The 27,885-nt window shown below is 46.6% G+C and overlaps 1 protein-coding gene across 1 annotated transcript in view; it reads right to left on the bottom strand.

Annotated features, from left to right (window-relative positions):
• Positions 1-1,619: 1,619 nt before the first annotated feature.
• Positions 1,620-27,885, bottom strand: part of LOC144669543 (GATOR2 complex protein WDR24-like) — a 37,616-nt gene continuing 11,350 nt past the window's right edge. The window contains exons 3-9 of the mRNA XM_078532022.1: positions 26,407-26,584; positions 24,264-25,043; positions 20,131-20,255; positions 8,553-8,657; positions 7,235-7,572; positions 5,563-5,747; positions 1,620-4,363 (exon numbers count right to left, since the gene is read on the bottom strand). Of these exons, the coding sequence (XP_078388148.1) occupies positions 4,195-4,363; positions 5,563-5,747; positions 7,235-7,572; positions 8,553-8,657; positions 20,131-20,255; positions 24,264-25,043; positions 26,407-26,584 (1,880 nt within the window). The 3' untranslated portion in view covers positions 1,620-4,194. The remainder of the gene's footprint in view (positions 4,364-5,562; positions 5,748-7,234; positions 7,573-8,552; positions 8,658-20,130; positions 20,256-24,263; positions 25,044-26,406; positions 26,585-27,885) is intronic.

The raw sequence follows: 27,885 nt of genomic DNA, 5'->3' as shown, positions 1-27,885 counted from the left end.
AGTGTGGGATTGGAATCCCATGGAGACGAGCGAGGTAAAGCTGACACATTCCCTTCCCTGAGATAGTTTGAATTTTATGATAATCTGGTCACTTTTTCTGGTGTCTGCTGCTAAATTGTCAGATTTATGGAAGTCAACTTTGCAACTTCCCTGGGTGGGGATTTGAACCCTAATTGCTAGGACTGTACACTAACTGGTACTGTCAGGGGATATCAAATCAAGACATTTGATCAAAGTCAATCATCTCAGTTCCCAAACTGCAGGGTTAGGTCATTGCTGCTACCTTTGTTTCCCGAAGCTGTTAGCACATAATGGGGTATGGGTACGAGGGTGCTTGCAGTCATACTGTATCTCACTCCAGTGGCTATTCATCTGCGAGCACAGACTAGTGTGCCAGGCTATTTGACAATGGAGGAGCATCATAACCAAGTTACGCCATTGAGCTGTTCGAGCCTGTTCCGCCATTCAGTTAGACCGTGGCTGAACTGTATTACCTCCTCACCCTGGCTCTGACCTTGGGCTGCTGTCCCACGCCACCTAGAAGTTGCATCAGCAGAGACCAAGAACCAGATTCTTCAGTTGTGCATCCTTTTGGGTGTAGATGGCATTGGGAGATGAAACAAGAGGCAGTGGTGCTCCTCCAATGGCTTCGTAAATCAGTGAGTAAAGAGTCCTGCAAAGCAGAAAGTTCCTAACTTTGATCTCTGCACTACTGGATTGGGTGATTTGGAGTGTGCCAATAGATCACCTTTGAGTTGGGCTGGAAAAAATGGTCAGGGGTTCTTGCTTTTGATCTCTACTATTGACTCCTGCTGAGTAATGCACATATGTGGTTGTGCAGCGATTGTGGGATCTGGCATGATCAAATAGCCTACAATGTCAGCTTTGTACAGTGGTAGCACTCTTGCCTCTGAGTCCCACATCCGAGCCTGAAGTGCACAAACCAGGCTGACGCTTCAGTGCAGCACTGAGGGAGCACAGTCTCGAAACATTAAACCAGGGTCGTGTCTGCTCTCTTGGGTGGACGTAAAAGATACCAAAGTGCTATTTTGAAGAAGAGCTGAGGCAATTTCCAATATCCTGGCCAATATTTAAGCCTCAGCCATCACTAAAGCAGGCTATATGTTAAGTAAATAATATTTTAAAAATAGTGTCCGTGATGTTATAGAAACATAGTATAGTCATTATCTCATTGATGTTTGTGGATCCTTGCTATGCACAATTTGGCTGCTGTATTTCCTACATTACAACAGGGACTAACACTTCATACTTCATTGGCTGTAAAACACTTTGGGACATCCTGAGGTCGCGAAAGGTGCTATATAAATAACTACAAGTTTAGTTTTGTTGACTTCACCATTAAGGCTCACACTTGAGGATAGGGTACTTGGCAGAGGTACCAGAGCTTAAAATCCAACAGGGCGAGGGGGGAAGAAAATGGGCAGGAATGCAAGAATTGCACTGATTTCCAAATGAATCCATGCAGTCATAGTTTTGCTCCATATTAACTTGCACTGAATTCTTTGCCCAAGATGTACCACCTTCTAGAGTGTGTCAGGCATGTCTATAAAGCCAGCGTAAGCTTCAATGATTCTGAATTGACATACCCTTCTGAAAAATAAAGCTAAATAAATGTGTATTTGTGTTCAAACTGAATAACTACAGCAGCTGTAGTAAATGTTGAGCAAAGAATACCATTCCACACCCACAATCACTTGCAATGCCTGCAGTTTGCAAGCTCCCTTTTAAATTAAAACATAGCATTAGTCAAAATATTACAGGCGTTAAAGACCTTTACACATTGGGTTTTCCCTTTTTGGCTTCAATGAAAATGCCAGTGAGACTCGTGTTAGTTAATTTAGTAAATGAGTTATTTGTTAATTCAGTGAATTGTTGCTGTGTGGGTAGAGGCTTTGTGTTTTGAGTTAACCAACAGAGGAAATAAAGATGAGAAAAACAAGCATGGGATGGCCCCCCACCCCCCCAATGCCCCAACAACCCCCCTGCCACCCCAACTCCCCAGTTTTCTGGCCTGATCTACTGATGACTGGGTCAGGTTTCTTTGGTCTGGCCACTCTCCACAACCTCATCCATGTAACATTTCTTCATGTACGGTTTACAGTAACTCACCTGAATCCCCACAGCCTGCCACTACCTACAAGACACAAGTCAGGAGTGTGTTGGGAGACTCTCCACTTGCCTGAATGAGAGCAGCTCCAACAGCACTCAACAAGCTTGACAGAATCCAGGACAAATCAGCCCACTTAATCACTGTCCCATCCACCAGCTTAAACACTCACTCACTCCATCACTGACACACAGTAGCAGCAGTGTGTGCCATATATGAGGTGCACCGTAGCAAGTATCCTTCGACAGCACCTTCCAAACCTGCAAGCTCTACCACCTAGAAGGACAAGGGCACAATCCTGATTTGGGACTATATCAATGTTACTTCATTGTTGTTGGGTTAAAAATCTGGAACTCCCTATCAGCACTGTGGGTGTACCCTGCCCCACATGGACTGCAGCGGTTCAAGAAAATGGCTCACCATCACCTCAAGGGCAATTAGGGATGGACAATAAATGCTGACCTTGTCAGCAACGCTCACATCCCAAGGAAAAATTTTAAAAAGTGTGCCTAGAAGCTGTTAAATCTTGGGAATGCATAGCAGCTAATCCTATTGTCCCCTGTTGAATTTCAGGCTCTGGCTAGTTCTGGAGCATTGGTCTTCAGTACTACTGCTGGGATGTTGTCAGGACCCATAGCCTTTCCTGTGACCAGTGCCTTCAGCTGTTTCTTGATATCACATGGAGTGCACCTGAAGACTTGCATCTGTGATGCTGGGGAACTCGGGAGGGAGCCAAGATGGATCAGCCCAGAGTCTTTCTGCTTCTGTGAGGTTCAGAAACCAAAAGAAAGGGGCTGTATCAATGCAAATCTTTTTCCTTTCTTAGCTTAGTAGTTGTCTCCAGTTATCACTTTCCGTGATGTTCTTGGTGAACGGTTCTTGCCCTTTTGTGTGTGAGAGTTCTGCTGACTGGCTTTCAGCCATTGTCTGCACAGCTTCGACAACTGGCTAAATAGCACGGGCAGAGAGCTGGGAGTCAGGTTTCAGCTGATCTAACTCTTTCAGAGATTTCGTTGGGGAGCAGGAGGAAATTAAATTACTTCATGCTCTCCTCCCCTTCTCGCTTCTGGCCACAGATAAACTCCAACTAATGGGATTCATTATGTGGTCCCAGGGCTTTGCCACTTCAGACAGGCCAATAGGAGATGTGTTAATGGACAATTGCATTTTTGATGTTCTCCCCACCCACTGAGAAGCAGGAAAATTGCCAGCACAGAGCTAAGAGTGGGCACGGAATCTAATCTACAACCCAACCAGGGGCTGCTTTTCCAATCTGGTGTGCCATCTTCCTGTATTTTAAAATGTTTGAAACTGCTCTTTACATTATCACAACAAGAGTAATTTTGGTTCTCTTTTATCTCACTGTTACTTCCCCCAGATCCAGGACAGACCTGCCCAATGGCTGTCATGTCCCCTTCACTTGAGCAGGAGTAAAATGTCTCTGGACAGGTTTAGTTTCCCTTTACACCTTGGCCTAGAACTGCACCACCTTCCTCCCAGGCTGAAGTGCCGGTAGTTGAGATTGCTTCTGCCAACATGACTGCCCCAGTCCAGGGAGTCCAACTCCCGAAGAGAATGCCAAAAAGAATGATTTAGTAAATCGCTACAATTCTACTCAAAACAACAGTGTCAGCTTGAGACCCCATGCATTGAGTAGCAGTGGCGTGGGGGGAGGTGCATGGGGAAGGTGAATGGTAATTATTGCCTCCCCATGACCATTAAAAGCCATAGTTCTTGCTGTAAAGCATCTCTCGTGTATGTATGAGTTGTACTGGGTGCACAGTGTCTAAAATCTGCCCACATGCGTGTATCCACCGTGTCTGCTGTCAGGTGCTTGTGCCAGGAACAGGTCTCATCACACCAGCTCACCACCCCTTCCCCACCGCCGACCACCCCCCACCCTACCCGAAATAAACAGTCCAGCCTCTTTCTGTTCCAAAGCAAATCTTGCTTGGAGCAGTTGGGGAGCCATGTGTAATTGAATTCCTTCCACTCTGCCTCTCCATACCTCCTGCCCCACCATGTATTATCGTCATTGGTGTTCCATGAGGCAGCAAGTGTTTACGCTATGTGTATTCACAGAGATGTCCACATCCCGTCGGGCAGTGGGTGTGGAACTGAAACCAGTCCATGACGTGCTGGAGGTGTCCTCCGTGTGTACAGCCCTGGCACCAAACAAACAGCCCCTTCACCGCATGGTGGCAAATAGCACAGGTGCTGGCACCACGGCGGCACCTAGCAACAAATAGAACACAAATCGTAAATAATCTATATATACATACACTTGAATTTCAGGAGATCAGCAGCCCCACAGACCCAGCCCTGGCTTCTCCCGTGTATTATTTTGATGTTTTGATAAGAGTAGATAGGGGGAAAACTGTCTTTGATGGCAGATTAGGTAACCAGAGAATAGAGATTTAAAGTGAGTGGCAAAAGAACCAAGGTGAGAATGTTTTTATGCAGCGACGTAATGATGACCTGGAAGGTCGGTGGAAACAGATTCAATAGTAACTTTCAAAAGGGAATCGGAAGGCTTAGAAGGCTACAGATATAGAAGCCAGAGGCTACAGCTTGAGGGACGCCACTCCCACATCAAGCATGGCCGACCAGGAGTGTCTCCCACTATTACTGCCTGCCGTAGGTGTGTTGGAAGGATTTACAGGTTGATAACCTGTTTTGCCATGTTATGAACATAGCTTCCTTGGCCACCAAATCCTGGGGTGGGATGCGAACTCGAAGCTTCTGGCTCAGAGACAGGGACGCTATCTGCCACACCACGAGACCTCCTATTTGGATAAATACTTGAAAAGAAAACATTTGCAAGGCAATGGGGAAGACTTAAGGGTGTGGGACTAGAGCAAGTGCAATGGGCTGAATGGCCTCTTTCTGCACAATGATTAAGTACACCTCTTTCAGGTACCATGCCCTAAGAGGGTGTTGGTGATCATGGACTTCCATTGGGTTGATCCATGATTATGCTTGGCAAAGTACTGCAGTGGTTTGCCATTGTCTTCTGCAGTGTGGCTGACCAGGAAACTCCCGCACTCACCGCCTGCCATCAGACATATTGGTAGGATTTGCAGGCTGATAATCAACCTGTTTGGCCAAGTTATGAACGCAGCTTCCATGGCCATCATGTCCTGAAGTGGGACTTAAACCCAGAGTTTCTGGCCCAGAGGTAGGTACGCTACCCATTGCCCTACAAGACCTCCCCAGTTCAACACTACTTTTTTTAATAATACTTCCCCATTTGAGTAATCTCACCCTGGGCTACAGTTCCCCAATGCCTTGCCCCAAGTACCCATTCAAGTCTGTACAGGCTCATGCTGCCATCACCAATGGAACTGTTGTGGGGAACGACCCACCCATCCCCTGCCACACAATCTAGCCAGCAAGCCCATGCCCGCAAGATACCCACTGTCCATTTCACTTGCCTCTCGCACATCCAGCCTCGGGTGTTCATTGGCCGCTTGCAGTTGTTGCAGTTCACGTGCAGTGTCGTTGACGCCTGGTTCAGGCAGTTGATGGATCTGCACGTACTCAGTTTGATAACTTCGTTGGCCACGTTCCAAAGTTGGAAACGCTGGAGCAGGTCAATGTAGGACGTGTACCAGTGCTCCTACGGAGTTTAAAGACATCAGGAGCTATAATTCACACTGTTGAAAATATCTTCCAATAAACAAACTGGACACTGCAGGTAGTCCCAAGGATCCAGAAACAAGAGAGAGCCATTCAGCCCCTCAAACCTGTTCCGTCATTCAATTACAGGAACATAGGAGCAGGAGTAGGCTATTCGGCCTTTCAAACCAGCTCCGCCATTCAATAAAACCATGGCTGATCTGGTTGTGGTCTCAAGTCCACTTTCCTGCCTGTTCCCCATAGCCCTCAACTTCCTTGTTGATCAAAAAATCTGTCTAACTCAGCCTGGAATATATTCAATGACCCAGCCTCCACTGCTCTCTGGGGAAGAAAATTCCAAACACTAACGACCTCTGAGAGAAGAAATTCCTCCAGATCTCTATCTTGTTTGGGAGGCCCCTTATCCTTAAACTGTGCCCCGGTTCTAGATTCCTCTACGACAGGAAACATCCTCTCAGCATCTACCCTGTCAAGCCCCTTCAGAATCTTTCATGTTTCAATAATGGCTACTCAAAACTGCCCATTAATTCAGCACTAATCTGCCACTAAATTGGCAATCGTGCTCAGAGAGCCCAGCGGATGAGCAATAGATGTGAGAGTTATTACCCATGGAATGGAGAAAGGTCAGCCTCAAAGTGATGCATGGCACAGAGGCATTAGTGTAGTACCAAACCATGCATAGAGAAGCCAGGTTCATGCCCGACCTGTGCTGGTTTACCTGATCTCATTGATGAGGACTCTACAATTTTCACCAACTTTCCCAGAACCAAGGAGGGGAAATCCAGCCAGCTTCCCACTTCTAATCATGCCACAGTGATTCCGAGGGGTTCGAGGCTGTGAATGTCAGCTGAAGGTAGGATCGATCGGGCCTGACACACACACAGGGGAGTCGTATGTCAATGCTCATTAACTAGATGCTCCGATGAAAAATAAGGACATGGTAAAGTAAGCTGCATCCTACCCTCCATAGACTTGAGCTCATTCCAAACCACTCAAAGTTTCATTCGTTCATCTCTCACTGACTGACACTGCCTCCCAATCCTCCAACTGTTTGACTTTAAAACTCTCACTTGCGTTTTCAATCTCTGTAACCTCCTCCCTACCCTACAATTCAAGAGCCCTGTGTCCTTCCAGCTCTGTCCTCTTGTGCATTTCTCACATCATTTGCCCCACCGTTGACAGCTGGGCATTCAGGAGTCTGGAACGTAAGCTCTCCCCAAACCTCTGTCTCTAACTCCCTCTCCTCCTTTAAGATCCTCCTTAAAACCTAACCCTGCTACCGATACTTTAATCACCCGCCCTTATATCTCCTGTGGCTTGGTGTCAGATTTTGTCTGAGCATGCTTTTGTGTAGCGCCTTGGGGGCATTTTCTTACATTAACGGCAAGTGGTTGTTGTAAGAGTCAACACACTCAATAGAGAGGGGAGAGCTGGGGCACAATTCATCCTGATCGTGTCGGGCCGTACCTGTGTCTGCTCATCGATTTCTTTCTTAATCCTGTCTCCGAGCACAATCAGGACCGATATGGCCATCTGCACGTCGCCCTGCTCAGCATAGAAGCACATCATGTCCCTGACGATGGGATTGAAGTAATCGGTGGAAAACCCATGTTCAAACGGTGGCTGCGAGACAGAGACGAGAGAAATGCCCTCGGTCGGAGTCAGTGAGAAGGAATCTGCCTCATTGCCGCTGATGTGGGGAGAATCCGTCTTGTCCTGGAAATGATCGAGGGTGGTCGGGTGATCCAGGATTTCGTGTCTCAGTGGGAAGCCCTCCTGTGGAAGAATGAACTCATGGTCTTCTCCTGAAGAAAGGAAACCCAGCAACTTCAGTTAAACTTGAAGGAAACGCTCCTCTACCAGAGGAACCTGCCCCTTCACCTTAATACGCAAACACTGCCTGTCATGGCACTGAGCCACAATGACGAGGAATACCTGGGTAAATTCCTGTGGTGACGGTATGAACTAAACCCAGCCAGATCAGCAACAGTAAGTCTGGATTGGCTTCAGCACATCCTGTACAGTGGCAGAACAGCTAAGGTTCTGCTGCTGACTGTTATCCGGTGATCCCTGTATAGCATCAGGCTTGGCTGTAAGGCTCTCCCACAGGCAAAAAGCCTACCAGCTACACTCTTAAATAAATACAGGATGAATCTAGGAGGAGCTGGCGGAGAGCTGATGCCGTGGAATTGAATGTGGATCAGGAGAGGAGGGAAGAACTAGCTCAGCTGGCACTATAGACTGATGTCCAAAACTGATCCCTTCCTTTTCCTATTCTGGAGGCTGAGGCAAATAGTAGCCACCTGTCCCCTTGATGTAACACAAGCCCTTGGTCCTTAACATAGAGGGTGCAGCACAGAAACAGGCCATTCGCGTTTATGTTCCATACGAGCCCCCACCCATCTTACTTTATCAAACTCTATCAACATATAAACTTCTGTTCCTTTGTCCCTCCTATACTTTACCTAGCTTCCCCTTAAATGCATCAATGAACCAAATCTCTGTGGTAGTACATTCCACAGTCTAACCAGTCCCTTGGCAAATAAGTTTTTCCTGAAATTCCCTCTTGGCTTTATTAGTGACTAGCTTATGTTTATGGCCCCTAGTTCTGGTCTCTCTCCCCACCCCCTGCTACTGCCCCATCCCCAGCTATGTGGAAAGATCTCTATGCGTACCCTATCAACTTAGCAAAACTCCTTCATAATCTTAAAGAGCTCTACCAGGTCACCTGTCAGACTTCCCTTTTCTGCTGCAGCGAAGGACTATTTCCAGGTCACTCACTCACCTCGAGCATTTTCATGGTCGACAATGAAGAAATCATCTTCATCACCTTCACCATCGCCAAACAGATAATCTGCTGGGGCATCGCTTCCTTCCGTCTCCTCGTTCTCTGAAAGGATGGGAAATGCTGAATGACTTCACTAGGATAAAAAATTCTTTCCAAAACGTTGAAAATATCCAACAGGTTAGAGGGGGTAGTTCCAACAAGCTACCCTTCTTGGCAGCTTGACACCGCCCAGGACAAAGCAGCTCTCTTAATTGCGCCCTCCCACCATCCACCACCTTAAACATTCACTCCCTCCACCACCGATGCACAGTAGCAGCAGTGTGTGTACCATCTACCTGATGCACTGCAGCAACTCACCAAGGCTCCTTCGACGGTACCTTCCAGACTCGCGACCTCTGCCACCCAGCAGGACAAGGGCAGCAGACACATGGGAACACCACCACCTGCAAGTTCCCCTCCAGGTCACACACCATCCTGACTTGGAAATATATCGCCGTTCCTTCATTGTCGCTGGGTTAAAATCCTGGAACTCCCTCCCTAACAGCACTGTGGGTGTACCTACACCACGGGGACTGCAGCGGTTAGCAGCTCACCACTAACTTCTCAAGGGCATTTAGGGATGGGCAACAAATGCTCGTCTAGCCAGTGACACCCACATCTCATGAAAGAATATTTTTAAAAGCTATGATCTCTGTATGGGAATCCAGAATAAGAGGGGCACAAACTCACAATTAGAGCCAGACCATTCAAGAGTGAGATCAGAGTACAGCTCTTCACACAGAGGGATGTGGAAATCTGATACCTTATTCCCCAAAAGGCTGTGGACCACTGGTCCATTGGAGCTATTGAGACTGAGATTAATTAAATTAAAGCTATCAAGGGTTAGGAATCCAAATGTAATTAAATGGGACTGAGGTGCTAATCAGCCATGATCTAATTGAATGGGGGTATGGGCCTGAGGCTCTGAATGGTCTATTCCTGTTCTTATGGACCACCCGATGTGGCAGCGTAGTGGTACACAACCAGAATTGTGTGGTCTTGGGAGTTTTGTGACCCCTCATATCAATCAGAAACATATGGCTGTTTTTTTTAATGTTCAGTAATGGGATGTGAGCATCACTGGCTAGGCCAGCATTTATTGCCCATCCCTAATTGCCCCTTGAGAACGTGGTGGTGAGCTGCCTTCTTGAACAGCTGCAGTCCCTGTGGGGAAGGTACACCCACAGTGCTATTAGGGAGGGAGTTCCAGGATTTTGACCCAGCGACAGTGAAGGAACGGCGATATATTTCCAAGTCAGGATAGTGAGTGACTTGGAGGAGAACTTCCAGGTGCTGGTGTTACCTACTGCCCTTGCTCTTCTAGGTGGTAGTGGTTGTGGGTTTGGAAGGTGCTGTTGAAGGAGTCTTTCTGAATTCCTGCAGTACATCTTGTAGATGGTACACACTGCTGCCACTGTGCATCAGTGGTGGAGGGAGTGAATGTTTGTGGATGGGGTGCCAATCAAGTGGGCTTTTGTCCTGGATGGTGTCGAGCTTCTTGAGTGTTGTTGGAGCTGCACTCATCCAGGCAAGTGGAGAGTATTCCATCACACTCCTGACTTGTGCCTTGTAGATGGTGGACAGGCTTTGAGGGATCAAGGAGGTGAGTTACTCACTGCAGGTTCCTAGCCTCTGACCTGCTCTTATAGCCACAGTATTTATATGGCTAGCCCAGCTCAGTTATGGTCAATGGTAAGCCCCAGGATGTTGATATTGGGGGATTTAGTGATGGTAATGCCATTGAATGTCAAGGGGCGATGGTTAGATTCTCTCTTGTTGGAGATGGTTATTGCCTGACACTTGTGTTGCACAAATGTTACTTGCCACTTGTCAGCCCAAACCTGGATTTTGTCCAGGTCTTGCTGCATTTGGACATGGACTGCTTCAGTATCTGAGGATCGTGAATGGTGCTGAAGATTGTGCAATCATCAGTGAACATCCCCACTTCTGACTTTATGATGGCAGGAAGGCCAGTGATGAAGCAACTGAAGATGGCTGGGCCTATGACACTACCCTGAGAATCTTCATCCAGTGATACACTGGAACTGAGATAATTGACCTCCAACAATCGCAATCATCTCCCTTTGTGCTAGGTATGACTCCAACCAGCAGAGAGTTTCCCCCTGATTCACATTGACCCGTTTTGCTCGGGCTCCTCTATGCCACACTCTCATCCTTGATGCCATCCTCCATCAGCTGATGAATTGGTACTGCTCCGTGTGGAACACCACTTGGAAGAAGCACTGAGGGTGGAAAGGGCACAGGCTGTACTTTGGATGGAGGACATAAATGTCCATCACCAAGAGTAGCTTGGTAGCACCACTACTGATTGAACTGACCGAGTCCTGAAGGACATTCTGGCTTCATAGTAGGTGGTGAAGGAACTAATGTAAGGGAAAAACATACTTGGCCTGGCCCTCATCAATCTACCTGTCTCAAATACTTCTGTCCATGACTGTATTGGTAGGAGTGACCACCGCACAAGCCCATATGGAGGCGAGTCCTGTCTTCATATTGAGGACACCCAGTTGCTTTGTTTGGCACTACCACTGTGCAAAATGGGATAGATTCAGAACAGATCTAGTTGCTCTAAACTGGGCATCCATGAGGCGCTGTGGGCTGTCAGCAGAAGCAGAATTATATTCAACACAATCTGTAATCTCATGGCTCGACATATTACCCACTCCACCATTACCATCAACCCTGGTTCAATGAGGAGGACATGCCAGGAGCAGTACCAGGCATACCTAAAAATGAGGTGCCAACCTGGTAAAGCTACAAAATAGGACAACTTGTGTGCTAAACAGCAGAGAAAGCATTCTATAGACAGAGCTAGGCAATCCTGCATCAAGTGGACCAGATCAAAGCTCTGTAGTCCTGTGCATTCAGTCGTGTATAATGGACAATTAAGCAACTAACAGAAGGGGAAGCTCCATGAACATCCCCAAGCTCAATAATGTTGCACATTAGTATGTGAGTGTAAAAGATGAGGCTAAACTATTTGCAATCAGTGGTGCTGAGTGCTCCTGAGATCCCCACCACCACAGATACCAGCCTTCAGTTAATTCGATTAATTCCACATGTTATGAAAATCTGGCTGAACACACTGGATACAGCAAAGGCTATGAGCCCTGACAACATGCTATCTGTAGTGGTGAAGACTTGTGCTCCAGAACTAGTCATGCCCTTAGCCAAGCTGTTCCAGTACAGCTACAACACTGGCATCTACCTGATAATGTGGAAAATTGCCTGGGTGTGTCCTATACACAAAAAGGACAAATCTGATCCAGCCAGTTAGCACCCCATCAGACTACTCTCAATCATAACAAAGTGATGGAGGGGGTGACACTCAAGCGCCACTTACTGAGAAATAACCTGCTCACTGATGGCTGAGTTTGGGTTCTGCCAAGGCCACTTGGCTCCTGACCTCATTGCTTCCTTGATCCGATCATGGACAAAAGAGCTGAACTCCAGAGATGAGGTGAGAGTGGCTGTCCTTGACATAAAGGCAGCATCTGTCTGAGGAGCCCTGGCAAAATTAAAGTCAATGGAAATTGGGGGGGAAAACTCTCCACTCGTTGGAGTCATACCTAGCACAAAAGGCAAATGATTGTGGCTGTGGGAGATCAAACATCTCAGCCCCAGGACATTGCTGCAGGGGTTCCTCAGTGCAGTATCCTTGGCCCAACCATCTTCAGCTGCTTCATCAATGACCTTCCCTCCAACAGATTATCAAAAGTGGGGATGTTCGCTGATGATTACACAGTATTCAGGCTTGGGCTAATAAATGGCAAGTAACAGTTGAGCCACACAAGTGCCAGGCAATGACCAACAAGAGAGAATCTTCCCTTTAAATTCAACATCATTACCATTGCTGAATCCCCCCACCATCAACATGCTGGGGTTATCATTGACTAGAAACTTAACTGGACCGACCATATAAATATTGTGGGTATAAGAGCAGTTCAGAAGCTCAGAGTAGCTCACCTCCTGACTCTCTAAAGCATGTCACCCATCTACAAGGCACAAGTTAGGCGTGTGATGGAATACTTACCACTTGCCTGGATTGGTGCAGTTCCAACAACAAAGTTCAACAGCAACCTGGTCAGCACCCCATTTACCAGCTTTGTTACAAAAGTATGATAATTTTCATAATATTATTCTGGTTTATTGTAAAGTAGGTTTATGGGTGTGAGTGTAAATGGTTCTGTCTTGTGTGATTTAATTATATCGGAGTCAGGTAGACTGCAAGCTTGAAATTATCAAAAGAAGTTAGGTGTAGAAGTGTACTTGAAATACTAATGAGTAAACATGGATGAGATTTTAGTATGTAAGGTGTGAAGGAAATTTGTATTTTTAGATAAATGAAGGAATTGTTTGGATTTCAAAAGGATGTTAGGATGTTCACAACTAGCCAGATAAGCAAGGCTAAGCAGTGTATTTATTTTTACCATATGTTACTGACAATATTGGAAACATGAAAGTTTTTATATTATGGGAAAGATAAAGTTCCAAAGGCATGTGGAACAATGGAAGTTACAGATTAAAGCGAGAGAAACATATATAAAGCAGAATGAAAGGCTATGTTGGGGGCCATGTAAGATCTAACAGGAGTGTGTGAAACAGCCTTTAGGAAGCCTCCAGCCATTTTTGCAAAGGTCTGCTGTGTCCAGTAACTAAAGTTGGAGAAAAGCCTTTGGGAATTCCACGGTCAAGTGGGTACTGTGGTAACTTGCTGGCTTGCTTTTTAAATTTAACCTCTACTTTGGACTGTTGTCTTAAAAGGGATGTGTAATTGGAAGTCAGGTTAGTTAGGAATTTTAGGATTTGTTATAGTATTAAGTAATTGTACAAAGAACAAAGAAAAGTACAGCACAGGAACAGGCCCTTCGGCCCTCCAAGCCTGCGCCGACCATATTGCCTGTCAAACTAAAACATTTTACACTTCCGGGGTCCGTATCCCTCTATTCCCATCCTATTCATGTATTTGTCAAGCTGCCACTTAAACACCACTATCGTACCTGCTTCCACCACCTCCTCTGGCAGCGAATTCCAGACACTCACTACCCTCTGCGTAAAAAACTTGCCCCGCACATCTCCTCTAAAGTTTTCTCCTCTCACCTTAAATCAATGTCCCCTAGTAATTGGCTCTTCCACCCTGGGAGAAAGCTTCTGACTATCTACTCTGTCCATGCTACTCATAATTTTGTAAACTTCTATCAAGTCGCCCCTCAATCTCCGTCGCTCTAGTGAGAACAATCCGACTTTCTCCAACCTCTCTTCATAGCTAATAACCTCCAGACCAGCAGCATCCTGGTAAACCTCCTCTGCTCCCTCTCCAACGCCTCCATATCCTTCTGGTAATGTGGCGACCAGAATTGCACGCAATATTCCAAGTGTGGCCTAACCAAGGTTCTATACAGCTGCAGCATGACTTCCCAGCTTTTATATTCAATACCCCTGCCAATGAAGGCAAGCATGCCATATGCCTTCCTGACTACCTTATCCACCTGCGTTGCCACTTTCAGTGACCTGTGGACCTGTACACCCAGATCCCTCTGCCCGTCGATGCACTGAAGGGTTCTGCCATTTACTGTATAATTCCTGCCTGTATTAGACCTTCCAAAATGCATTACCTCGCATTTGTCCAGATTAAACTCCTTCTACTTGGACTTCCAGAAGGCCTTTGACAAGGTGCCGCACAGGAGGCTACTCAGTAAGGTAAGAGCCCATGGTGTTAGAGGCAAGGTACTAGCATGGATAGAAGATTGGCTGTCTGGCAGGAGGCAGAGAGTGGGGATAAGGGGGTCCTTCTCAGGATGGCGACCGGTGACTAGTGGAGTTCCGCAGGGGTCAGTGTTGGGACCACAACTTTTCACTTTATACATTAATGGTCTAGATGAAGGAACTGAGGGCATCCTGGCTAAGTTTGCAGATGATACAAAGATAGGTGGAGGGACAGGTAGTATTGAGGAGGTGGGGAGGCTGCAGAAGGATTTGGACAGGTTCGGAGAATGGGCAAAGAAGTGGCAGATGGAATACAACGTGGGGAAGTGTGAGGTCATGCACTTTGGTAGGAAGAATAGAGGCATAGACTATTTTCTAAATGGGGAGAGAATTCAGAAATCTGGAGTGCAAAGGGACTTGGGAGTCCTAGTCCAGGATTCTCTTAAGGTTAACTTGCAGGTTGACGCGGTAGTTAGGAAGGAAAATGCAATGTTGGCATTTATTTCGAGAGGACTAGAATATAAAAGCAGGATGTGCTGAGGCTTTATAAGGCTCTGGTCATACCACATTTAGAATATTGTGAGCAATTTTGGGCCCCACATCTCAGGAAGGATGTGCTGGCCCTGGAGAGGGTCCAGAGGAGGTTCACGAGAATGATCCCAGGAATGAAAGGCTTAACATATGAGGAACGTTTGAGGACTCTGGGTCTATACTCGATGGAGTTTAGAAGGATGAGGGAGGATCTGATTGAAACTTACAGAATACTGAAAGGCCTGGATAGAGTGGATGTGGGGAAGATGTTTCCATTAGTAGGAGAGACTAGGACCCGAGGGCACAACCTCAGAGTAAAGGGAAGACCTTTTAGAACAGAGATGAGGAGAAACTTCTTTTGCCAGAGAGCGGTGAATCTATGGAATTCATTGCCACAGAAGGCTGTGGAGGCCAGGTCATTGAGTGTATTTAAGACCGAGATAGATAGGTTCTTGATTGATAAGGGGATCAAAGGTTACGGGGAGAAGGCGGGAGAATGGGGTTGAGAAACTTATCAGCCATGATTGAATGGTGGAGCAGACTCAATGGGCCGAATGGCCTAATTTCTGCTCCTATGTCTTATGGTCTTATGGTCTGATCTGCCATTTCTCCGCCCAAGTCTCCAAACGATCTATATCCCGTTGTATCCTTTGACAATCCTCTTCACTATCTGCAACTCCTCCAAACTTAGTGCCATCTGCAAACTTACTAATTAACCCAGTTACATTTTCCTCCAAATCATTTACGTATACTACAAACAGCAAAGGTCCCAGCACTGATCCCTGCGGAACTCCACTAGTCACAGCTCTCCATTCAGAAAAGCACCCTTCCACTGCTACCCTCTGTCTAATAGTCTTATGTATGTGCTTGAAATCTTTTCTTTTGTTAATAAGTATTTTAATTTAATTTTAAAAATCTCTAAAGATCTTAGTGGACTTATTACTTCTGAATTCAGTGCACACATCTTCTCATAAAAAATGCAAATTACAAAACTGTTGTGATAGTGTGACCAAGTTTCCCTTGTGGATTTGATCCACCGGACACACATCATCTGCGATGTGTCCTAACACCTTAAACATTCACTCCTCCATCATTGATGCACAGTAGCAGCAGTGTGTGTACCATCTACAAGTTGTACTGCAGCAACTCACCATAGCTCCTTCGACAGCACCTTCCAAACCCTCTACCTCTACCTGCCGTTCCTTCACTGTCGTTGGGTCCAAACCCTGGAACTTCCTTCCTAGCAGCGCTGGTGGAGAACCTTCATTACACAAACCACAGTGGTTGAGAAGGTGGCTTGCCACCACCTTCTTGAGGGCAATTAGGTATGGGCAATAAATGCTGGCCTTGACAGTGATGATCATATCCAATGAATGAATTAAAAAAAGGGAAAAGACAAGTTCAAGGCTGATGTTCTGAAAGATCTGCATTTATATAGTGCCTTTCTTAGGACATTCTGAAGTGCTTGTTAGACAATGATGTACTTTTGAAATATAGTCACTCTTGTAATGAGGGAAATGTGGCAGCCAATCTACGCACAGCAAGATGCCACAATCAAAAGTGCGGCAGTAAGCAGATATCCTGTTTTGATTATGTTGGTTGAGGTTAGGAAATTCTGTATTTTTAAATGGTGTCATGGAATGTTTTATATCCACATCAGAGGGCTGATGAGGCCTTGGCATAGTGTCTTGTTCAAAAGACAGCACCTCAGTATTGGCAGCGGCAGTGTCAGCTTGGATTATGTGCTCGGTCTCTGGCCGTTGTCACACTCTAAGGATGTCCCAAAGCGCTTCACAGACAATAGATTACTGCTGAAGTATAATCAGTACTACAAGGTTTTGTGGTGCAGTGGGTAGTGTCCCTACGTCTGAGCCAGAAGCTCTGGGTTCAAGTCCCATCCCAGACTTGATGACCAAGGAATTATGTGTTCATAACATGGCCAAACAGGTTATCAACCTGTAAATCCTTCTAACACACGCCAATGGCAGGCAGTAAGAGTGGGAGAGATTCTTGGTCAACCATGTGATGGAAAGAACATCGGAGCCTCTACCATCACTATCCATAGCTCCAGACTACAACATGCATGGAAAAGTGTATGTTTCCACAGAAACCTGGACTCCCCGGGGATCCGTTTGCTCAGTTGACTGCAAGGCCGGTGTGGATCAGATTGGTACCAATGGAACGTTCTGGATGAGGTGGATTTGAGACCTGCCTCCTTGCCCGACCTGTGGTGGAGATTGTAGTGCTACAGATTGGACCTGCCTTTGGGCAGAGAACCCAAGAAGGAGACAATCAGTGCTATAGAAACATGAGCAGGAGGAGGCCATATGGCCCATTGAGGCCGTTCTGCCAATCAAATGATCATGGGCTTCCTATAGCCCCCACCCCCTGCCCGGTCCCAAATCCTTGTGATTCCCTCAGAGATCAAAAATCTGCCCATTTCAGCCTTAAATTCACCGATGGAGCATCCACACCCCATGTTCTAGATTCTCCAGCCAGGGAAACCTCTGTGTCTACCCTATCAAACCCCCTTCAACATAGAGTCATAGAGGTCTACAGCACAGAAAAAGGCCCTTCGGCCCATCGAGTCTGCGCCGGTCAAACAAGCACCTAACTATCCTAATCCCATTTTCCAGCACTAGGCCCATAGCCTTGTATGCCATGGCATCGCAAGTGCACATCCAAATACTTCTTAAACATCCGGTATGTTTGAATGAGATCATGTCTCATTCTTCTAAACTCCAGAGAATATAGACCCAATCTACTCAGCCTCTCGTCATAAGACAACTAACTCCCTCATCCCAAGGACCAATCTAGTGAACCTTTGCTGTACCACCTCCAATACAAGTATATCCTTCCTTAAATATGGAAACCAAAACTGCACACAATATTTCAGTGCTGTTTTATAGATGACTGTGGCAGCCAGTTTGCACACACCTAGATACCATGGGCAGCAAATTAACGATTATGCTATGTACATGTCTCCTGGATTAAAAGATAATGTATCATCTGACTCACCACTTGTAAGAATATTGATATGGTTTAACATTACTTTATCTGTAACAAAGATAAAACTAATATAGATAGACCCGGTTTAAATTGTTTTCTTGAGAAGCCTGTCTTTTGCCCTGAATGATGCTGATGACATGAGGGAAGGTTGAATTTCAGGACAAAGACATTGTACTGTAAGGACAGGCACTTATAATCAAATAAGCTAAGGTGGTGAAATATCGAGCTCAAAGAATTACTAAAATTGAAACACATAATCTTTTAAAGCATCGTAGGTGTGGGTGGTCTGAGGACAGGAGATTACTGCAGTGCATCATAGGCTCTTTACAACAAAGCCACAGCTTGGGGAAAGTAATGAGAGGAAGTAAAGGCACTGGGGGCTCTCCACTCTGAGAGTTGGTTCCAATAACTGTGGCCATCAAACGTCAGATAATGCAGCAGGAAATAAATGATGAAGAATATGGTATGAAGGAGCCATATTGTGTTTTGTTTCTCTGAAAGAAAGCAACCATAGCTGCCTCTGAGACCCAGCAGGTAGAATTTCATTCCCTCCCCCCCACCGCCGTAGTGAGTTTGATGGCAAAGGGCGTTTAATCTGGAGGGAGGGTGGTAGGTTCCCTACCCACTTCTGCCCCAATTAAGTCCATGGCAGGATGACCCGTGAATGACCTTCCCAATCTGCCGCCAATTCTGCCGGCGCTGGAATTCACCCAGGAGCAGGCAGGGGACCATGGGGGAAGCTGGAAAAGCAAACTCTACTGGGGTTGCTGGCAGGCTTCTCTGGGCGGTGAGGGGCGTCCTTTGTTCAAAGGCACTCATTAGTTGATCAACCTGGCGTTGGGAAGGGGTGGGGGGGGCCCTCTGAGAGCCACCCCACCTGCCCTTGCTTCTGACACCCCCTCAGCCACCTCACCCCCCACCCCCGTCCTCCAATCCCCCTCCCACCCGTGGCCTGAGTGGCTCGGCAATCTTGGGCCTCAAGTGGGCGCATTACTGGCAGCAGCCACTGCCTGCCCAGTGGCGCTGCAGAGCAATGAAGATGAAATGATGCTCAGCAATGTTGCTGGCTTTTGACTGGTTGGCCGCTCTCGGGGTTCGGGGTTGGGGGGGTGTGGGGGGGCGGTAGTGGAGGGAGTTCTGCCCCTGGGGTCCTTGATCCTGGGGAAGGCCCACCACCTGCTCAGTTCACTGGCACTTAAAGTGGTGGACCTTCCCAAAAAGAGATGACTTGGGCCTCCAGCTGGTACCTAACATTCAATTCCACCCAGCGGCTTGAACAGGATTGGAGAAGCCAGCTCCACAGCTCCTCCTTAAAATTCACCCATCCGAAAACAAACGTGTTATTCTGTATGCACCTTTAGGGTGTTTAAGATTAATATTTTGCCAATAATAAATGAGGTGAATTATTATATAGGCATGTGAATGTCTTTAGCTTTACAAATCTGTTTAAAGAGAAAGGACTTAGCCAAAAATGTGTAGGTTAGAAAGATACAGGCATTTTGAAATAAGCAGGAACCATAGAAATAAAATTGGGGAATAAGGTTTAGTATTCTGAGAGATTTGGGTGTCTTTATATACCAATTACAGAATTTTATTGTGTAGGTAGAGCAAAGAATTAGGGATGGTATATTTGTTGGCCTTTATTGCAAGGGAGTTGGGGTATAAGAGTCAAGAAGTCTTGCTGCATTTATATAGGGCTTTAACAGACCACACTTGTGTTGTGTTGTGTACAGTTTTTGTCTCTTTACCTAAGAATATACTTGCCATCGAAGAGATACAAACAACCAAGGTTCACTTGCTTCATCCTTGGAGTCCTATGAGAATAGATTGAGTAGAATGGACCCATATGCTCTGAAGTCTATGAGAGTTGGTCCCATATAAAATTCTTGGGAGTTTTGACAGAGTAGGTGCTGAGAGGCTGCTTCCGCTGGTTGGAGAGCCCTGGGTTAGGGGGCACAGTCTCAGGATAACGGGTAGGCCATTTAGGACTGAGATGATTTCTTCACTCAGAGGGTTGTGAATCTTTGGAATTCCCTTCCCCAGAAGACTGGGGCTGCTCAGTCATTGAGTATATTCACGGCTGAGATTGATTCATTTTTGAGCATTAAGTGAATCAAGGGATTGGGAGGGAAGGTGGACCTGAGGTAGAAGGTCAGTCATTGATCATATTGAATGGTGGAGCAGGCTCAAGGGGCCTTGTGGCCTACTCCTGCCCCTATTTCTTATGTTCTTATGTTACAGTGAATAAAGACGGCACATATCCGAGTACCTTCGTTTGATTGTAGTAAGGTGACTGTCGAATCCAGGGGTAGACTGTCCTGTCGGTTCTCCATTCGGGCTCGCTCCAGTTTGACTTCACTTCCCAATGCTGTCGTACCGTCTTTTAAAGTAAAGCTGTGGGGCCGGGTAGGGGAAGAGGAGAGGAGAGAACAAGAGAACTTCACAAACCAGACCAATGCACTGCAGGTGGTAGTAAAACAGGGACTGGGTCAGTGCAGTGGGTGTGGGCAGAAACCTGGCACCTATGTCCAAATCCTAGCCAAACTGATGGGAACAAAATGCTCCTCTTTATTTACATTCATGCCGAGGCATATTGTATTGAAATGTCTCAAACACTTCATACAATGAACCCCTAATTGAAGCACAGTTATTTATTACTCAGGCAAGCACAGCAGCCATTCTACACCTGTAGTTCCCCATAAACAGCAATGATCCAATAAAATCAGATTGTGTCGGTGATGGCGGTGGGAGGAATGTTGGCCAGGACATCAGGAGAGGGTCCTGTTCTTCAAATACAGCCGTGCAGTCTTTAATGTCCACACAAGCCACCAGAACAGGCAGATGGGACCTCGGTTGAACATTTCATCCAAAGAATACTATAGCTAGCATTGTGGCACTCCCTCAACACTGCCCTGTCTAAAATATAGAATCATTGCGTGAAACAGCACAGGAGGAGGCCATTCAACCATGTCTGTCCCTGCTCTTTCTAGCTCTGCAAATCTTTCCCCTTCTAGTATTGATCCAATTCCCTTTGGAAAGTTACTATTGAATCTGCTTCAACTGACTTTCAGGCAATGCATTCCAGATCACAATTTGCCCTGTAGAAAAATGTTTCTCTCATGTTACTTGTTCTTTTGCTCTCAAGTCTTGCTGCAGGATTTGAGCACACAACCTTCTGACCCAGAGTAAGATTCATCCCCTCAGTCACTGACTGAAACATGTCTGGGAGTTTTAACCCAGGAGCCACTGGCTCTGAATCCAGGGCATAAACAGTTAATTATAGTTACTTGCTCTGCGGGATTTCTGGGTTGTGTCATTATTTCATCTGGCATCATGACAATGGATGCTGTGTTACCATAGGAACACCTGGGAGAAACTGCATTCTGCAAATTGCCCAGTTTACAGTTAAAATATTAAAATATTGCTTTTTTAGATGAGGGTGAGCACGTTAATTGTTGCTTGGACTTAACCCCAGAGAGAAGAATCAGGGTGAGCAAAATATTTCATATAGTCTGTTGAATGTGGATTGCATTTATATAGCACCATTTGTGACCTCAGGACTCCCCAAAGCCCTTTACAGCCAATGAAGTGTAGTCACTGTCGTAGTATAGGAAATGCGACAATTTGTGCACAGCAAGCTCTCACAAACAGTAACATGATAAATGAGCCGAAAAATTTGCTTTAGTGATGTTGCTTGAAGGGTAAATATTGGCCAGGACACCAGGGAGAACTCCCCAACTCTTTAAACTTTGCAGTGGCTCCTAAGCAACTTCCTATTAAAGAGATTACCCAATAAAATGAACCAAATCTCGGGATACTTAGCAGTAGCCGATGACATATGACTTTGAGTTGCTCAAGCTCTTTCCACAGTGAAACCACCCAAATCAAACATCAACAAGGCAGAGAGAGCAGCACTCAATGACCTTTGTTCAGACGCTTCAATTCATATACTGCTAACAAGAGAAATGCCACAGTCATCACAGACCAAGAAGAGTATAAGATTTAATATCTCTTCAGCATGGATATCTACAAGGAGCTCCCCAAAGACCCGACCCCAGCCATTGAGAGGAAAATGAATAGCAAATTACTCTCTCTACATGGGATAATGTTCTATCGTGTAATAAAATTCATACCACTTCCTCCTGTCCAATTTTATCTGAAAAGCCCAAGATCCAAAAACCAGACGTTCCATTAAGGCTTATTGTCTCCAACATACAAGACTCCCCTAAACCTAACCAGAATTCTCCAGCCACTAATGGGGAAATCCATGCAGCGAATCACCAATCTAAACATTTCATTAAGAGGATACAGCAAACCACAATCACCTTGTCAGACACAATAGTCACTTTCGACATTGAGTCACTGTTCACCAGGGTGCCTGTCCCAGAAGCTTGCCTTACCATCAAACAACGTTTGGAAGAAGATTCCTCCTTATCCGACAGATGCGATGCCGTTGGATCAAATTTACGATCTTCTATTAATGTTCCCAAACTCAACATCATTCCAGTGGTGAGGTTCCAATCTCAAACAAACAAGTGGAGCTGTCATGGGATCTCTCGTTTGTCACCAATCATCGCTAACACCTTTACGGAAGAGTTTGGACAAACAGCACTTCAATCAGCTAGTCTTAAACCTTAACTCTGACTTCGACATGTCATATGGCAACATGACAGCGGAGAACTCCATAGTTTCCTACAGCACCTGAACGAGCAACATTTGAATATTGGTTTTACAATGGAGACGGAACAACAACTTTGCATATCATTTCTCGATGTCCTCATCACCAAGTCTCACAGCAGCACACCATCACATCGAGGGCACCATAAGGCCTCATGCTGACAGATACCTGAACTACTGATCATCCCTCAGTGGATATAGAAATCCCACACATCTCATCTAAGAAGCTCCACTCCAACCTTCATACTCAAATACAAGAAAACATCTTACAATAAAACAGGAATTTACAGCATACTGTGCGCGATTGTGGACTTATGCACACTGGGGAAACAGGCCGCAGCTTATACACTAGACTCAACGAACATCAAACCCACTTCAAACTCAGTGAATGGGACAAGTCAAAAACCCTCAACTTAATAACCGGCACCTCCAATGGTCCAACTCTAGACTTATCTCATCCATCACACACAGGGGGATACAAGACGCGTCATGGAGATTTACCAAAGCCCACACTGTCCTCCAAGACAGTGGCCTTCACATCAGTGACATTTGGCCAGTCTTTCTCAACGAACACGTTACCATCCATTCTGCTCAGTCAACCAGTCAGCAGCAAGAATGTTAACATGTGCTGATCTATTACAAACACAATAGCCTGACCAATCAGCAGTAAATTCCGCCCCATATTCCCATCATCCACTTTCACTTGTTCCAGTCCTTCCTCCAGAGCACGCTGCCAGGAACGGCAAGTCCAATCAGTTTTCCGAGGGAGCTCTTTTACGGTAACAACTGCTCTTTTCAGAGCAAATTTTAAAAACCATAACCATATAATTGTCTTACTCAGTGTTACTGTCCTCGCCAAGAAAACCTTCAAACAATCTTTTCTCCCAGCTCGTCTTCAAAACAGCACGGTGAGATCTTTTACACTCATCTGAAAGGGCAGAGAGGGCCTCAGTTTAACGTCGCAACTGAAAGACAGCACCTCCAACAGTGCAGCACTCTCTCAGTAATGCACTGGGGTATAAGCCCTGATTTGTACAAAGTCTCTGGTGTGGGATCTGAACCCACAGCTCTGACTCAGACAAGAGCGCAGCCAGTTGAACCACAGCTGACACTGAGTCATGCTCATATGCATGTTGTAAGTATGTGTTGCATGTTACATGTATAATAATTTATTCTATGTCTCCCATCTTTTATCTAAACTTGTGCTTATTTAAAACTCTGTTGCCCATATATTAACTTCCACCCTGAGCTTGCTGACCTACATCAGCTCCCAGCCCAGCAATCCTTCAAATTCTCAATTCTCATCCTTGTTTTATGTTTGTTAATCTGGCAGTAGCCTCTCCCCTATCACTGTCACATCCTCCAGCCCTACAAGCCTTCACGATATCTGCGCTCCTCCGATTTTGGCCTCTTGATCATCCCTGATTTTAATCGTCCCATCATTGGTGTCCGTGCCTCCAGCTGCCTGGGCCCTAAGCTCTGGAATTTTCTCCCTAACCCTCTCCACCTTTAAGATACTCCTTGAAAACCTACCTCTTTGACCAAGCTTTTGGTCACTTGATATTTCCTGATGTGTCAAAGGGCCTTGGGACATTTTACAACGTTTAAAGTGCTATATAAATGCAAGTTGTGATACACCGTGTGGCAGTTTCGATGTGTTGTATGTAAGCTGAGTGTCGTACACATGTCTGTGGGTGGGCTGAAGTTGCCCCCGGGACACTGTACCTGCTGAGGGGGTGACCGGCCTTGCCAGCCCCTGGCACCATGTTGCCCGCGGCCCCCGCTGCACATGCCCCCGCGTAAATGATCTTCAGCATCATCCAGATCTGTGCCACCTGGTAGCGCTTCAGTTCCCTGGCGACGGCCGCGTTGTGGTCGCACAGCTCGGGCAGCGGGCCTCCGCTCAGGCAATACCTCCGGGCTGTCTCAGCAAACCATTCCATGGAGGCGGCGCCCGGCTGGGTCTCAAAGAGGCTGAGGGTGCTCGACACGTTGGTGAACTGCTCGGTGGGGTCCTGCCGGCGAATGAAGAAGAAGGGGTAGCGGCGGTCGGCGCCGAAGGACTTGCGGTGGGACTCGGCCGAGCACAAGCCCTCCTTGACGGCAAAGGCCACGTCACCAAACAGGCCGAAGCACAGGCCTTCGGGGACAGCCTGGCTGGCAGGCCGCTGGGCATCCTTGAAGAAATGGTGGTAGAGGGTGCTGTCCTTTGACCCAGAGAGGAGGAAGTGGGGCTCGTGGGCATTGCGCCAGGCGATGCCGGTGGTGACATCCTTGTGCTCCTCAAACATCGCAAAGGGGACGTAGGGCCTGCGAACATCCCAGACGTAAATGTTGTGGTCGACCATCATGGAGCAGGTGGCAATGTGGTACTTCCTGTCCGGACGCCAAAGCACGTGTGCCACCGAGGCGATGGTCTGAACGCAGTACATCTCCCTGGCCTTGTAACCAGTCAGGTCCCACACTTTCACCATTTTGTCCCGGCCTCCAGTCACCAAACAGCCCCTACATGAGAAATGTAAAGAAGTGAAGACTGTCCCAACAAGCACAGGTCTGAAGACTGTATTTGTACACAATGCTCTGACTCTAAGGTACCGTCACTAACACAGAGAGTTCCCCACACCCTACCAGTCTCCTGCAGTTTTACTTGGTGAATACAGAATAAAATTTCCAAATTTGCCAATGATACCAAACCTGGGGTTGTGGCAAACAGTGAGGATGATACAGGTCAACTGTAACAGCACATGGATAGGCCTGTAGAATGGGCAGACAAGTGGCAGGTGGAATATAATACAGAGAAGTGTGAGTTTATGCATTTTGGCAAAGGGACAGCGAGAGGCAATATGGACTCAATGGCACAATGCTAAAGAGTGTGTAAGGACAGAGAGACCTGCAGGTTCCTGTGCCTCGTCCTTTGAAGGTGGCAAGACATATTGAGAGAGTAGTTAACAGAGAATATGGGATATTGAGCTTCATAAAGAGAGGCATTGAGTACAACAGCAAGGAAGTTATAGTGAAGCTTTATAAAGCGCTGGTTAGGCCCCAACTAGAATATTGCATCTAGTTCTGGTCACCGCACTTTAGGAAGGATGTGAAGGTTCTTGTGAGGATGCAGAGGAGATTTACCCGAATGGGTCCAGGAATGGGGGCGGATTTTAGCTACAAGTTAGGTTGGAGAAGGTGGGATTGTTCTCCTTGGAGAAAGGAGATTGAGGGGAGATTTGATAGAGGTGACAGGTTTAGACAAGGTAGACAAAGAAAAACTGCTCCCTGTGGCTGATGGTACTAGGACTGGGAGACACAGATTTAAGATTTTGGGCAAGAGGTGCAGGGGGGAATGAGAGGATGAATTATTTTACACGGCGAGCGGTGCCCATGATGGTGGTGGAGGTGGAGACAATCAATGATTTCGAAAGGAAATTGATGGGCACTTAAAGGAAATAAACTTGCAGGACTCCTGGGATCGATTGGGGCAGTGGGACTGACTGGATTACTCAGTGGGGAGACAGCATGGACTCGATGGGCCAAATGGCCTCCTTCTGTGCCAAAAATGACTCTATGATTCTAACCTAATCACCGTTCCTTCACCGTCAAAATCCTGGAACTCCCTTCCTAACAGCACTGTGGGTGTACCTACAGCACATGGACTGCAGCGGTTCAAGAAGGCAGCTCACCACCACCTTCTCAAGGGCAATTAGGGATGGGCAATAAATGCTCGCATTCCAAGAAAGAACAAAAACCTTTGCTGGTGACGGAACCACACTGTGTAATGTGGTACCAACCCTCACGGAATGATGTAGTGCACTGTGTAGCCATGTATTTACACGTGTATCTGTACATGTGTGCCTTGTTACGAACTCTGTCCTACCTGTCATCCGGGTGCCAGTCACAAGAGAAAACAGGCCCATTGTGTGCTGTAAACATCCGCTCGCATCGGTCCGGTCTCCGCATATCCCACAGCTGTACGTTGCCATTCTCGAAGGTGGCAGCAAAGGTGAAAAAGTCTCGGGCGCTGAAGTGCACGTTGCGCACGCTCTCCGACTGACCTGCAGGGGGCAGCGCACCACAGTAAAGTCATGGGGCGTTCGGATTAACAGAGGGGGACCTGAGTTATACCATCTGCGCAACCAGGCTACAACTGGCCGAAGACAGCTTAAGGGTGAAGTACTTTTTAAATATAGTCACTGTTATAATGTCAGAAACATGTCAGCCAATTTGCACACGGCAAGCTCCCAAAAACAACAATTTGACAATGACTGGATCATCCGGTTTTAGTGACAGATAAACTCTGGCCAGGACACCTTGGAAAACACCCTTGGCGTGAGATCTTTTACATCGAGCTCAGAGGGCAGACAGAGTCTTGGTCCGAAAGGCAGCCCTCCAACACTGCAGCACTCTGTCAGTACTCCACTGGGGGATTGCCAGTCTGGATATGCACTCAAGAGTTAACAGTGCAAATTAAGAGTCCTCCAGGTATATTTACCCCTTGCTCTTCCTCACGGCTGGTTTTAAGGAATGTCTCAGAAGGGAGCGATGGTAAGATTATGGGGAGGGAATCCCAGAGCTTAAAGCTTAGAAAGCTGAAGCACAGCCACCAATGGTGGGTTGGCAGAAGTGGGCGATGTACAAGAGGCCAAAGATGGTGGAACACAGTGTTATCAGAGGGCTGGCAGACCGGAGAAGATTAGAGATATAGAGGGAGAAGAGAGGCCTTGTAGAGAGATTTGAACACAAGGATGAAAATTTTAAAATCGAGGCATTCCCAGACTGGGAGCCAGTGTAGGTCAGTCAGCACAGCGGGTGATGGGTGAATGGGGCTTGGCGCAACAGGAGCAGAGTTTTGGGTGACCTCAAGCGAGGCTGGCCAGGGGAGGACTGGAATAGTCAAGTCTATAGGTCACAATGGCATGATGAGGGTTCCAGCAGCAGATGAGCTGAGGCAGTGACAAAGGAGAAAGTAGGAGGTCATTGTCATACAGGGTTAGATGCTTATCTTGGGAGAGTCAGACAGGACACTGAGGTCTGGTTCAGCCTGAGACAGGAATCGGTGCAAGGAAGTTTTGAGGAGATGGTGGCATTGTGGTAATGTCACTGGGCTAGTACTTCAGGGGCCCAGGGTAATGCTCTGAGGAAATGGGTTCAAACCCCAGTATGGCAGCTGGTGGATTTAAATCTGGAATATAAAGCTAGTCTCAGTAATGGCAGCTATCGTTGATTTTAATAAAAACCCATCTGATTCATTAATGTCCTTTAGGGAAGGAAATCTGCCGTTCTTACCCGGTCTGGCCTACGTGTGACTTGTGAGAATGTTAGTTTATTAAAATATTTTTGGGGAATATTGTGTTAT

Source organism: Cetorhinus maximus, chromosome 29 (assembly GCF_964194155.1).
Source record: "Cetorhinus maximus chromosome 29, sCetMax3.hap1.1, whole genome shotgun sequence".
NCBI lineage: Eukaryota > Metazoa > Chordata > Chondrichthyes > Lamniformes > Cetorhinidae > Cetorhinus > Cetorhinus maximus.
The sequence above is the reverse complement of the archived record's forward strand: the minus strand, read 5'-3'. Positions and strand labels throughout refer to the sequence as shown.